The sequence below is a fragment of the Melanotaenia boesemani genome, chromosome 22, assembly GCF_017639745.1.
Source record: "Melanotaenia boesemani isolate fMelBoe1 chromosome 22, fMelBoe1.pri, whole genome shotgun sequence".
NCBI lineage: Eukaryota > Metazoa > Chordata > Actinopteri > Atheriniformes > Melanotaeniidae > Melanotaenia > Melanotaenia boesemani.
The window spans coordinates 18,194,583-18,209,060 of record NC_055703.1 but is presented as its reverse complement, the minus strand read 5'-3'; the positions used below and the strand labels follow the sequence as shown (position 1 = coordinate 18,209,060).

The following is a 14,478-nucleotide window of genomic DNA, read 5'->3' as shown; positions in this document are numbered from 1 at the left end:
AATGGCAAAAGTAGCTAATGTAGGCTAATGTGTTTTAAAGAGGTCATAGAGTGAACCCAGATTTGGGGTACTTACGTTCCATATGGAGTTTACTATGTCAACAGTGTCATCCACTGAATTGGTTAACAGTCTATTAAGCAGTATTATAAAGTGTTTTGAAGTTAATATCAACATGACAATCACAAGAACTTACTTGCTCGGTTTTGGCCAAACAAATCAGCTCTCCATCAGAAGTCTGTTTATCTCTCAACAGGATCATTCCCTCCTCCAGAAGGACAGAAGGAAGCAGCTTCCCGGCAGATGACTCTGGATCCTGTGTGGCTGTGCCTCGTCCAGTCGTTTGCTTTTGCCTCTGGTTACATGTGGTACAGTGTCCTCCAGTACCTCTACTGCTGTTTATTTTGAGTGCACTGATGAGGTGAGAGTCTTTATCGGACCACTGGAAGAGCCTCAGGATCGGTTGGTGTGTGGCCGAGTGTCACACTTCCCCCCCCTACGATGGTTGAATGTACATTTTCAGCAGTGGAAAGACTTAACAAGAAAACAAAAGGAAAGGAAAAAAATGTAAAGAGAAGTTTTTGTTTTTTGTTTTTTATTTTTTAAGAAATACAAATTACAAAAACCCATACGATATGAAACTGGTCACAGGCGTAGTTAACTCGCACACAGCCCCTAACGCGACACACTCGCTCTGGTGGCCCATCAGAATAATCTCACACTACTCTCTCACTACTCACATTTTGATGTTTACACGTCCTCAACACATAGACGCTCACACGTACATGACTTTTATTTGAAGTTAACAAAATGAGGCTCAGGACTCCTCCAGAAGATGCTCTGGACTGGACTCTCCCCCCCCTCACCCCCACCCCGAAGCTTTAGCTGTAGTAGTTTTACAGAGTATAAAGTATGTATGGATGTGTGAACTAATATGTGACTAGAAGCAAAATGTCTGCCCTTACTCTTCTTCCTGGTGAGAGTCGTTAAAGCCCACTGGACCTGTCCTTCAGCCCGCTGATGAGTCAGCTGGCTACACCTTCCAGAGAGAGCGGCTGTGAACGTTAAGGCTACGCAGCCCACCGCTCCTCTGGCCTTCATTGCACTAAGGATCCATACTGCCCTAACTGCTCCCTGCCCCAGGAAATAATCCCGAACAGTAGCTGTCAATGTTTTAATTTCTTCTATTTTTTCCCCTAACCCACGTATTTTCACAACAGCCATTGTATTGTTAATGTCCTTTTTGTTGTTGATGTTGTTGTTGTCTCGACTCTGTCCTGCCCGTGTGTCAAGGCAGTGTTGTGAGCTTGCTGCTTAACGGGGGGGGGGGGGGTTTGGTCATGTTTACACTGGCAGCCCTGCTAAAATCCTAAAGGGATCGTGGCTTTGATGCATGAGCAAGGATTGTTTTCCGTCAGGGAGGAAGAGGAGATGTGCCGTAACGCTTATTTAAAAACAATAAATTTCCCCCAAAAACAGGAACAACACGGTGGAATTGGAAGGAAAGATGCAGAGTCTCATCACCTAAAAAATGACTTGTGGATTCCCCCTTTTTACGCCTCTGCTATCCAGCTCACATACAAACATGCACACACAGTCATGTGCAGCTACACACAGCAGAGTAGACGTCTGTGTAGAGGATCATTTCAACAAGACAGACTGAGAGGGCAATGACTCTTACCCCCCACTGGACTATATAGTTTTACAAATATTTAAGCCATATGCTTAGTGTCAGTGGTGGGAAAAGACATGGGAAATTTGTTTTCTTTTTTTTTTTTTTTCTTTTTTTTTTTTTATAGAAAGCTACCCTGATGTTCAGCATTCTTCAATAGAGATTTTGGCTTAAAGAATTATAGGTGTCATAACTGTAAATTTACAGCATAACCTGCCTAAGTGAGTGTGTGGTTGTCCTTACCCTTATTTTTATTTTATTTTTTTTATATATGAATAAATATATGAATCACATCATGCTGCTCTGCGACATCAGAGTTTGGTGACAATTTCACGTCCAGTGGTTAAATTTTATTTCATTTTAAATTACATGAACATTTCTTTCTTCATGTCATGGTATGTTTATATCTTGTACATAAGAAAACTGAAAAAATGATGGAAATGACTGTCTCTATAGTCCATGATGATTTCAGATATTTTTTATTTGAAATGTGAATGATTTTTAAAAAGAAGAAAAAAAGAGAGAAGAGAGAATTTTACTTTCACCTTTCAGTATTACCCTGTTTTTGTTCTGAATATGTGCTTCATGATTTAATAGCTACTGTAGGACCACGTGCACAGCGGCGCATGGACCCGGTTGCAAACTTAAGATGATCAGGATTTAATGGAAGAACTTTCAAGCCTTACTGGATATGCTGATTGACCACAACCCCAAATAATGCTGTTTCTTTGCATTCCTTCTTGACACATTTGGTTTTAGTTCATTGTAAAAACGGTTCCAACATCTGGGCCAGCGAGGAAGGAATCGGTATTTTACAAGTGAAGCTCTCTCGAATGTACCCTTGTTGTGGTTTTGAGGTCAGTTAATTGTAATTTGCTTAGCCTGCTTTAACAATGGAAATGAGAGGAGCAATACTTGTCATTGTCATTAACCAATGCATAAAAGGTGCATTTTAGTACTTGCTACCCTCCCTATGTGCCACTGTAGGTTTTTTAAAAAAAAACTGTGTGAAATACAAAAAAAGGGCTACCTGACTAGGTAGGTGAAAACAATCAGACTGTAAATGTTGTTTTATCCTGTCCCTTTCAATTTTCCCTCCATTGTGAGAGTGACTTGAAATGAAGTTTCATCTTTTTTTATTTCATTTTATTTTTTATTATGTTTTCACCATGTTTCCAAAGAAGGCAGGGAAAAATGTTTTCCGAGATGTGGTTTTGGGAAATGAACACAATAGGGATTTAAACAGATTATACTAGAACTGTCTGTAATTTTCCATTTTGTACTTCTCCTTTAATTCCTAGCTACACAGCCATTTTACAACACAGACAACTTGTGCTGGAATAAAACATCATAAAGATCCTAATGCTGTGCTTCTTTTCATTACATGTTTACTGTCTACAAGTACTGAGAAGAGAAAAGAGGTTCCAAAATCAATCTCAAATATCAGTATGCACCAAATATATAATGGGTTTTTCTTTTGTTCATGCTCCATCTAACTTAATGAAACACTCATAACTGTGTTACTGCGGTTCAGTGTTTGCATTTAGGTACAATTAAAACCGACTTAAAGACTTGCAGATACATTTAATCTGTTTTCTTTGTTATGGATAGCACTACAGATTAATGAATGATGTTTTTATATTTAGAAGGTGCACTGATTTGGTGAGGTATTGGGCTAAAAGGAAAAGTGGACAAACGGCATGCTAAGAGGACTAGTATCTAAAAAGTAGCTAATATAGTTTTTCTTCATTGACCATCACTGAGGCAAGTTTATGTAGAGCTCATGCATGTTAGTAGAGTTTTGTAGCTTATACAGACGGCAACTAAATGAAAGCAGTTGTCATATTTGTTGCATAAATGTAAATAGAAAAATTACATGAACCTTTTACTTCCAGGATCTGTTGTGACCACCCTGTGAACTGACCTTAAATTGTGTCCTTGGAGAAACTAGTTCTTTATTCCAGGCCGTGTGTGCTGAGGAGGGAAGATTGAATCTAAGAGAAGATTCGATTGTGAGGAATATTTTTGCTAAAATACACAAACTTCCGACAAAAGTTTTAAAAAATTTTTTAAACTTTTAAACTCTGAAATCCTCTGAATTTTGATTAAAGTCTTAAAGATAACTATAACTAAACATGAGAAAATTCTTAATTCACTCTTTTTAAATCGTAGTCTTTGTAGATGCTCTGTCAGGTTGTAATTTCCTTTGCGGAGAATAGGCTGAGAGTTGTTTCTGGGTAACCGAAGCCTGTGTTTGCTCACACCTGCGTCTGTTATTTAACTGTGTCGTCAGTCTTGGCTGTTGAAGTCACTGGTTTAGATTACAAAGCTCTTATTTCAGCTGTGACATCATGGGACTTCACATTATGCAAGACTGAGATCTCCTTTCTCTTTGCAGGAGGTTTACAGGTCAGATTATAAGCCTGGCTTGGTTATGGTGCTAAATTCCAAATTTTTCTGTCAAAAATGACTTAAAATGGTTTTTGGAAGATATACCTAGAGAAGCAAAAGTATGAGAAGATTTTAATTTTTGAACCAGCTAATGTGCACATCTTAAACCCTGTATTATTTTGCCCTCCAACAGCTGGAGTGACAGTAGATGGTCTGTGGGAGAGCCACAAGCTATGAGTAGCAAATGAGAATTGAGGGTGAACAGCAGGAAGTGAGCTGGAAAATAGGATTAAATATGCACCTAACTTTACCAAAATACCTAAAGGCTAGGAGTCAGAATGCAGGTGGACTTCTCTATGCAGGTTGGACATGGAGGAGGAGCTCTCTGGATTGAGATTTCCTGCTGAAGGTCACCCGTATGACACAAATTAATGTGTATAATAACTTTTATGCCCTCTGTAGATGTTCCAGTATTGCTCTTCAAACACCTGCAATGAACTATTTCACGGGTGCTGCTCCCCAGGGTTCTCAATGTCACGCTTTGATGACTGCTCCCCCATGAATGCTCCAGTGATGGCAGTGTCCCCTGAGTCAGCAAACAGTAAAACACCCAGCTGTGGAGAGGAGGGCCGGGTTGAACATCACAGCAGCGTCCATGGGCTTCACAAAGTCAGCCCCCTTATTTCCTGTTGTCATGCTGATCAAGCCCACTTTATTTTATTGACTGTGGATGCAGCTGTGTTTCATATGCATCTTTGTATCTTGTTTAAAATCAAAGAAATAAAATGAAAATATGGTGTCTTTTGCCTGAGGCAACATATTTAAAATAAAAACATGTTTTTTTTTTTATGCCACAATTGTTTTTTAATTAAATCAGATTAAACAATTATTACATTTTGATGAAACAAAATAGAGAAACTCCAAATATAAGATTTGTGTCCATGTAATATTCATATTAACTATATGAATACTGCATACATCTTTTTTCTGTTATTGTTGCCAACATATTTTGCTAGTAATAATTAATCAGTGTATTGAGTTTAAATGTGGCCCATAGTACATCATTTTTTTAAACAACTTCACATTATCCTCTTATAAAACCACAATTTATTTAGGGGGGCCAGTTAGAAATAGTTTGGTTTTGAAAATGGTTGTAAATGGTGGATGTAGTGCGCATGCCAGGCCTCTAGGGGGCAGTGAAACTAAACACCGGGAAACGCAACTACAGACGTGTTGCATGCCAACTGCTAGTTAATCTGCCATATGTAACCTATACGTCTTTGCTGATGCCATAAATGTTCTACCCAACACAGGTTTTGCTTCAACATACCAAATAAATTAAAAAGACGAAGCAGCACATACGTGACACAGAGGTCGGCTATTGTTGTTGTTTTTGCGACCTACGCAGGGTCCGTTGCCCAAAGATTTTGATTCCAGTTTACACTGATTGGACTCATCTTGTGTTGCAACAAAATTTCACTCTGTAGGGCGTTGTCAAATGTTTACGGTTTTATCCACCCAAAACTTTGTACCTGTGTAAACAAGAGGCCAGAATGCAAACAGCCTTGTGGTGTAAACAAGGCCAGAAATGCTCAGGTTAAGCTCCTGTCTCTTTAAGGCTTAAGGCCCGCCTTCTGAATGCCTAGTCTGCTCTGATTGGTCAGATATAATTAGTTGCAAGGAACAGACACGTTAGGCATTTGATTGTGAAGAGCAGAAAAGATGGTTTTGGATATTTTGCAGTGTATTATAGAAATATTAGAATTAAGGATTTCCTTTTGGTAGTATGGAAGCACAATTGTCACAAAAATTAATATAATTTTCACATTCACTTTCTCAGCTAAGTATTGTGTCTTCAAAGCAATTTGCTAAAAGAAAGCATCCAGGTGAATGAAAACATTTCATGGGAACTGCACCCAGAAATGGGTGTCAGAGGTCACAGAAAGACCAAATGCCCCATGTAACCTTGGTTATAGCCTCCCAGTCACCCTGGCAGAGGTTAGGAGGTTATTATGGGATGGAGCTGCCTATCCTCCCTGTCGCTCTGGTGTGCCCTTTAACAGGGGCAGCTGACGTCAGAACGGCCTTGGGCACCCGACTGTCTCTGTTGTTTATAGCTGTCAGTTTTTCACTCATTGCTCCCTCCACCCTTTCCTCCTCTCCTTCCCCCCCACAACTGTTCCTGGCTGACGTCCAAACTCCTCCAGCTCTTTGGAGGAGTGACCTTTGCAGAGGCAGACTGACAGACCGGCTCGGGCGTTCACTCAGTGTGTGGTGTTGGCAAACCGAGAGGGCTGAGAGGATAATCTGAACTGTTACTGAGGCTACCCCACTGAGAGGACCGTTAACTGACAGAAATCCCAGACACTGCATTTATCCCGCAAAGGGGTCACACATTTAGAGAAATCATCTGTCACAGGGAGGATTTACTCCATTTAATTTGACTGCAACTAAAACTGTTTTTCTCCTGTTTTTTTTCTAAGGGAATCAGAAATGCAACAGAAAGATGCATAACATCGCAGACACAGATTTCGGTGATTGTAACTGGAAGATTGCTTGTAAGGAAGAGTGGATTGAATACGAAATCCATATTGTTTAATCTGTCAATCTTTTCCAATTTGCTGTATATAAAAAGGGTCAGAAACTAGTTATTATGGGTTATTTCTGAAGCTAAAGTTGGTGTTTTCAATAAGCTTCTTTTCTATCCATGAAAAGCAAAAAATCTTCGCAGTTAAGAACTGAAAACCAATTTATCTCATATTGTCATTTAAAATAATGTCAATAGTGTATTAATAATGAAAATCTATGGGGTTTTTATTTACTTCATTCAGGTAATGATTCCTGCACTGATCCCATGTTGTTTCACATGACCCTATTTTTAACAGAAGACATTCACAGCGGTAATGCATTTTGCTTCACTTGGAGTGGACATATGTGTATGCCATATGTGATACCCAGACACAGGAGCCAAGTGAGAGGCCCCTGCATGTTGCTGTTCTCAGATGGCCACACTTCAGGTAGCCCTGCGGGTCAAGTCAAATGACCAGTGTCTGTCAGCTTTCTCTTGGTCTTCAATCTGAAGCATTGGAAACCACTCTGGTACCAATAACCTTTTCTTGTATTCAGGGTAACTGAGGATGACTGATGGGATAAGTGAGCTCTGAGAATCATGTCAGTCAATTTCAGAGACAGTAGACAAGAAAAAGCAACACAGCATACTTTGGAAATTTTGTGTTTGTGTGTGGGTGTTTTTTTTTTTTTTTTTTTTTTGCATTTGTTACAGCTCTTTAACACTCTGGGGCGGCATGGCTCAGTGAGTAGAGTGGTCGCCTGTAACCCAAGGGTTGCCAGTTCGATCCCAGCTCAGAGAGCTCATGTAGAGGTGTCCCTGAGCAAGACACTGAACCCCTAACTGCTCCTGATGGGTTGTGGTTGAGCGCCTTGCATGGCAGCTTCCGCCATCAGTGTGTGAATGTGTGCGTGAATGGGTGAATGTGACGTACATGTAAAAGCACTTTGGATAAAAGCGCTATATAAGTACAGACCATTTACCATTAAAGAACAGTTATTGGTGAATTTGTTTAGTTGATCCCTCAAATAGTTTTCAAGATGTTTCAAACAGGAAGCTTAAACATTTTTAGATCATACACAGAGCTTTTTTTTCTGTTTACTTCATAGATAGGCTATTGTTAAACTGGTCATTTGCTCAGTATGGAATAATAATGAATTTGTCTGAGACACAAAATAACTGCATTGTACTTCAAACACTGCAGTGCCAGCATGAACATTTGAAGTCTGTTCAAGGTCTTCCTTCAAACTGCTTTCATTATATGCAGGATGGTGAGGGAGCCACACAGCAATAAACCACACTGGTCCTATTAAAATGCAGAAACTTTTAACTTTAAAACTGGTGCCATAGATTGATTACATTATAGTAAGAAATAAATGTATTCTAAGTTGTAAATATGACTTAATGTCAATCAAACCATTTGAGTGTTAATTTCCTAAAATAATTAGATTCCATGGTCTTATTTCCTTTATGGTGATTGTCAATGTCATCTAAAGGCACACAACTGACTTTACTGTGTTTTCAGCGCCACCTTGTGGACAACAGAAAACATGCATCTTACCGCGCTACTCTCGCGGGTTTCTGGCGCTTAGCAACCTCATAACTTGTATCTTCTTGCCCGACCAATCAGGATTAAGAATGTGGAGAGAATAAACCAATCACAATCACGGATTTCGGGACCAATTTAAACGGAAAGCGAGCGCTTCCTGTTTGTCTTCTCCGACGCACATGAGTAAAATAGGATTGAGAAAAGACATTCAAAGCTTAAACATTTGGTCCTTTCAGTCATTCTAGCAACAGAACGACATCATATAGCTTTAGGAAGCTGCTGGTTTAAAGATACGTCAAAGCCAAACCAATTCCGACACTAACGTTAAGTTCGGTAACTTGTATCGTTAGTGTTTGTGGGCAAAAACAAAATGCCGTCCCGTGTTGAAGACTACGAGGTGTTGTACACCATAGGCTCCGGCTCCTATGGAAGATGCCAGAAAATAAGACGGAAAAGTGATGGAAAAGTGAGTATTACTAAACTACAGAGCCTAGCTGCAGGTGATGTCTGCTTGGCCGAGGCTTTATGTCGTCACCATCAAATTGACATCCGATAAAATGTAAGCTAATAACGTTGTGTGATACAACGAGCCTAATGGCCCAAAGAGAGAGGAGAGCCCAGGTCAAGACCCTGCAGTTTAAAGTGGCTGATAAAATGTCACACTAGTTTATTAAGACACCACAAGGATTTATAAAACGACAACGAGGTGCTTAATGCCTCAGAACTACTACAACGAGGAATTAATTTGACTGCAAATATTTCAAAACTACGTAAACTCAAAATAACCAAATCTCAACCTGACAATAAAAGGCACTTAATGCAATTACAAAGAAGATACAAAATATCTCATGAAACAAAATGGCTTAAAATTCATTCCAAGTGTCTCAGAGACTCAAACTGTGATAGAAAATAAGTCTGCGTAAGTTCATTTTCTAAATACCCAGATTTGTATTTGCAACAATATTATTTGTACATATATATAGTCATATTTCTTTAAGGTGTTTTGAATGTCAGTTGAGGAACGTTTCGATTAGAGAAACAAGATAAGTGGTAACTTAGAAGGAAGAAATTGGAAACTGAAGGTCCCATGTTTCCCATATCTTGGTGCTGTAACTCCCTAAAGGTCAGAACGTCAACCTCTGTTTTAAGTTTTGATTAAATTGAGGTTCACTTTCCCCCCCTGATTAGCCTTCTAACTGCCTTTGCTCCCATAACACCAGTCTGTGTTCAAGGATTGTTTTAGTCTGATTGAACTGTTATCTCGATTTTTCAGCAGACTCTTTCTTTCCTCTCCCAGCCATCACTCCGGTATTAATCTCTGTCCCTCTGGTTAATTAGAGCACTTTTGTTTTGTAGATTCTTGTTTGGAAGGAGCTGGACTATGGCACCATGGCAGAGAGTGAGAAACAGATGCTGGTATCTGAGGTGAACCTCCTGAGGGAGCTCAAGCATCCAAACATAGTGAGGTACTATGACCGCATCATCGATCGCCATAACACCACGCTCTACATTGTCATGGAGTATTGTGAAGGCGGGGATCTAGCTAGTCTCATCAGCCGTTGCATCAAAGAAAGGTAGATTGCAGGAAGGTTGTGAACATGTGCCCGTCCTCTCTAAATCTGCAAATGTTATAAGTGTGTTTTTATTGCAGGCGTTATTTAGAGGAGCTGTTCATCCTACGAGTCATGGCACAGCTCACTTTAGCCCTGAAAGAGTGTCACAGGAGGAGCGACGGCAGGGCCACGGTTCTTCATCGAGACCTGAAACCAGCCAATATCTTTCTTGACGTCAGACAGAACGTCAAGCTTGGCGACTTTGGCCTCGCGAGGATTCTGAACCACGATACCAGCTTTGCAAAAACATTTGTTGGGACTCCGTACTACATGTCTCCAGTGAGTTGTTTGATCCCGGCTGCATATGTTAACTTTTGCCTCTAAACTTCCAGCCTAAAACAAGCTTTATCTGGCTGCTTTTTAAAGCACTTGAACTGGTTGCTATTTGTCAGCTTTTCTTTGGTTGTTGTTTCAGGAACAAATAAACAGGATGTCATACAATGAGAAGTCAGATATTTGGTCACTGGGATGTTTGCTGTATGAACTTTGCGCATTATCGTAAGTTATCCAGCTGGCCTGTTTTAACTGATTTCCCTGCACTTTGATAGCAGATTTGACAGTTTCCGCTCCGGTTTCATCCTGTTAGGCCTCCGTTCACTGCTTACAACCAGAAGGAGTTGGCAGAGAAGATCAGAGAGGGGAAGTTCAGAAGAATCCCATATCGGTACTCTGAAGAACTGAACACCTTACTCAGCAAAATGCTCAACTTAAAGGTTTTGCATAAATTATTCAACAGTGTAATAATTGTGTAGGACAGAGATTCACGTTACTGAACATTGTGCTTGTGCTGATGCTGTCAGGATACATAAACAAGTCTCCTCTGTTGCCAGGACTACCTGAGGCCCTCTGTGGAGTCTATTCTACAAAGCAGCTTGTTAAGTGATGCGGTCACCGAGGAGCAGAGGAAGGCGCAGTTGCGACCCCGGAGGAAGTCTGCAGACTCAGATAGTCCCCCCAACAAACCGTGTGAACCGGTGCCCGTCCCCGCTGCAGAGCTCAGACTCAGGGAGCAGGCACTGCGGGACAGAGAGCAGACCCTGAAAGAACGAGAGGAGAGACTTGAGAGTAAGATTTTAATTTTTATTACCCTTTGTACTTGGTTTCCACTTTTTCCACAACCATGTTTCCAAAAGTTTTTTTTTTTTAAGGGATAATAAAACAAAATTCCATGTATCACAGATCATTTAAAAATGTGAACAAAGATAACATCACACACTGAAACCTAAACATTTGATTGTTTTTTAAGGTCAAGTTAATTTACATAGGAAAATTTCAACCATCTCATCTGTCCAAGATACTGTACAATCAGTTAATAAAAATGCTAAAAATAAAAATGGTAAAACAAATAACATCCATTTAAAAACATAAAAGGGAGCAAAAAAAAAAAATGAAAAGTTTAGATAATTACAAACCTTGGTTGTGTTTTAAAGCCAATACAAAGCAAAGAATTAGGTTTTAAGTCACAGCTTCAAACCTTGGAGCTCTGATGTGAAGAGGCAGCCAGTGAGAAGGTTCTGTCAGCCCTGGATCTGAGCCGGGAACCTGGTCCCTCTGGGAGCGGTTGGGTTGAAGACGTCAGTGCTCTACCTGGAACATGTTGGTGTTACAGCTGAAGGAAGTATGATAGCGCCATACTATTTAAAAATTTAGAAACACGTAACACAATCTTAAACTGGATGTGAATGGGATCACATCATCTCCTCCCCGTCCAAATGTTTTAAATGTTCTAAACAATCAAAATAGTAAAGGGTAGGTAATCTGGAGCATGATAAACTAATGGATGATCTTTTCTAATTCATTTCTTGGCAGGTAAGACTTGATCTTTCTGGGGTGCCTCTCAACTCTCAACAACTCTGTTAATGCAGATTCATTATAATCTGGTACAAGCATCAGAGCCATTGTTTCCCTGAAGTGTATCTTTATTTGTGAGTTTAACACAGGAACAGATGAAAAAATCATAAACTTCATAGTTTTAGCAGGATTTACCACGCAATGGAAAGACTGGAGATAATTAGCTCCACAGATTAAGAACAATGATTCTCAACTACCTGAAAATATCTGAACGTGATTGTCAATGAACAAAGTTAATTTCTGTGTAAAGAGAAAATCATATAAACCAGGTGCTGCCTTCTCTGGGCCCAAGCTTATTAAAGATGAAATGAGGTTAGAAATGATGAAAGCTGAAGAAAGGAGGTTTCCAGCTGCTAAAATGGAATACTAAGCGAGAATTGGACAAGAAATGGAAAACATTTTATTTTACATTTAGAGAGTTGATAAAAGCAGCTGTAATAAACACACACCTGGCTCAGTTTATTCTTTTAAAACTTTACCTGGCAAAAAAAAGTGTTTTCTATAGATTTTATATTTTACTTTCTGATATTTCCATTTACCAAAGCAGTCATTAAGAAAAAGTTGTTTTAGCATGCATCACAGTGAGACTGCACATACACTCTTTAATCAAGACTGATGGTTCCCACATCAGTTTCCTGTGATCAGTGAGATTACAGACAAAAGCAGTTCACACCTGGAAATCCTTTGTTTTTAGCAGATTGGTGGGTATAATTGGAAGAGTGATTTTGGTTATATTTCAATGAAAGGCTACAACTGATGTTCATGAATGCATACAAGTGATTTGTTTAATCAGTTTTGATTTAAAAAGAAAATCTATATTCAGTGTTAGGAGGATCTGGTAGAGGAATCAAAGATTTCCAAAGATTTTAAATATTTTAAACGTGTAATATCGTATATTGAAAAGTTTTAGCACATGTCCATGTGACTGCGTGTCATAAACTGAATGTCCTGATTCCATCTGACGGAGAAGATGCGGGGGTATTCTAAGAAATGTGTGTTGATGAAACAAGTTTGTTCATGCTGACTTCAACAAAAGTGTTGCCATTAAACAATGAACTACTTCCACACCCACAGTCCCTGGCTGACAGTGGAGAGATTACATGCTGTTGTGTGTGTTTGTGTTTATCTGAAATATGTGCAAATAAAAAAGCAATGGCTCCAAAAAGAAAAAAAATAAACAAATAAAAAATGCCACTGTTTATCTTTTAATGGCAGAAAGGGAGAAGGAGCTGTGTATCCGGGAGCAACAGACAAGTGAAAAGCTTGCACGGTATTTATTTATTTTTAAGGATTGGTAATTATTTACCAGTCCATAAAAGCCATTATCATTTGACCTACTTTGTCATAATATCTTTTGCAGGCTTTTTGAATCATTGGCACATTGTGATTAATTCTTATGTTCTGTTTCAGGGCTGAAAGTTTGCTGAGGAATTACAGCCGGCTGCAGCAGCAGAGGGATGTGGCGCTGCTGTATGGCAAAGATATAGGTATGGGAGACCGGCGAAGACCTCTGGATTTACTAAACCCAGACAAGAACTAAACTGTTTTTATGTGTCAGTGATTGTCTAGAATTTTAATGACTCGTAAGTTATTTTTCTATCATGTAAATAAAGCTTTTTTTAAAAAAAAAAAAAAAAATAAACTACTGAAGTGTTGGTTAAATCAAACTTGTTTGAAAGGCTCCACTTCACACCTCAGAAGTTGAAATCTAGCTGTCACTGCAAAGGTTTATTTTTTTTTTTTTTAGGGCTGTGTAATTATTTAAAGTTTGGTTTTTGTTAATCAGTCACTTGACCCCTCATTGTTTGGCTCTAGATGTGGAGAACCTGTCCCCTGGCAAGAAGAAGGTCCACTTTGCCGGTGAAAGCAATGAGAACCGGCAGCCCGACTGCCTTCAAGGTGCAACGTCTCAGGAGCTGATGAGGAGGCGGCTGCAGGCTGCAAATCTTCGTGCTCAAAAACTGAATGAAGTGGAGAAGATCTGTCAGTTCAAGAGCAGGCAGATCCTCGGCCTCCGATGATCATACAAACACAACTATCTCACACATATAAATGTAAAAGTTTGAGTAGTAAAAACTGGATGTAAATAGAGTTATTTATAGGATGACAGAGTAGTTGTGACGTGTGAATCAAAATGAATCTGTCTAGTTTATTTTTGTGTATGTTGTTGGTCATAGTGCCAAAATTTTACTTGGCTGTACAGTCTGTGTGGATTTTCTTTAGTATTGCAGGCAGCTATTGTGATTGTTGATGTGCATATTCTTGCTGTTTATCAGTTTCTTTCACAAATTATATATTAAATATAAAGGGGAGATTTCCTGAAGATTTGGACATCTGATGGTAATGAAGACAAAACTATATCTCATGATTGTGAATTTGATTTTTATACCATATAAAACTTTTCATTTCACTTTTAAAAATGTCCATTTTGTAAGATGTATAATCCATGCCTTAATTTAAAAAAAAGTAATCAAAAAGCGGTTATTTTAAGTTTGCATTACAGACTTCAGGGAAGCTCTTTAATCAAGATTGATGGTCCCCACAAGGGGTCATCAGTTTCCTATGATCAGTAAGATTAAAGGCAATTGTAGTAATGATAGGACACCCATCAAAGTCATTTTTTCTCTTTAAAAGAAATGCAGATACAATTAGAAGGGGACATTTGTTATATTTTGTTTTATGAAAGTTTGTAGTTGATAAAAAGATTTATTGTTTAATACGTTTATAATGTAAAGTCATTAACAGAGCTCTGGCAAATAAAACTATTTAGTTTGATTACTTGATCTTTGTCTTTTATTCATATGTAAGCAGCATTTTGGACAATAAAACGCAATTA

The 14,478-nt window shown here is 39.0% G+C and overlaps 2 protein-coding genes across 2 annotated transcripts in view; both read left to right on the top strand.

Annotated features, from left to right (window-relative positions):
- The window catches only part of lpgat1 (lysophosphatidylglycerol acyltransferase 1), a 49,830-nt gene extending 46,806 nt beyond the window's left edge, over window positions 1-3,024 (top strand). Inside the window, exon 8 of the mRNA XM_041975918.1 lies at window positions 254-3,024. Coding sequence (XP_041831852.1) covers window positions 254-405 — 152 coding nt within the window. The 3' untranslated portion in view covers window positions 406-3,024. The remainder of the gene's footprint in view (window positions 1-253) is intronic.
- A 5,277-nt stretch (window positions 3,025-8,301) lies between these two features.
- On the top strand, window positions 8,302-14,417 carry nek2 (NIMA-related kinase 2). Its single transcript, XM_041975044.1, has 9 exons — window positions 8,302-8,644; window positions 9,535-9,752; window positions 9,830-10,070; window positions 10,207-10,289; window positions 10,378-10,504; window positions 10,622-10,856; window positions 12,858-12,912; window positions 13,053-13,129; window positions 13,458-14,417. The coding sequence occupies exons 1-9, from the start codon at window positions 8,549-8,551 to the stop codon at window positions 13,661-13,663; spliced, it is 1,338 nt and encodes a 445-aa protein (XP_041830978.1). The 5' UTR covers window positions 8,302-8,548; the 3' UTR covers window positions 13,664-14,417.
- The last annotated feature ends 61 nt before the right edge of the window (window positions 14,418-14,478 follow it).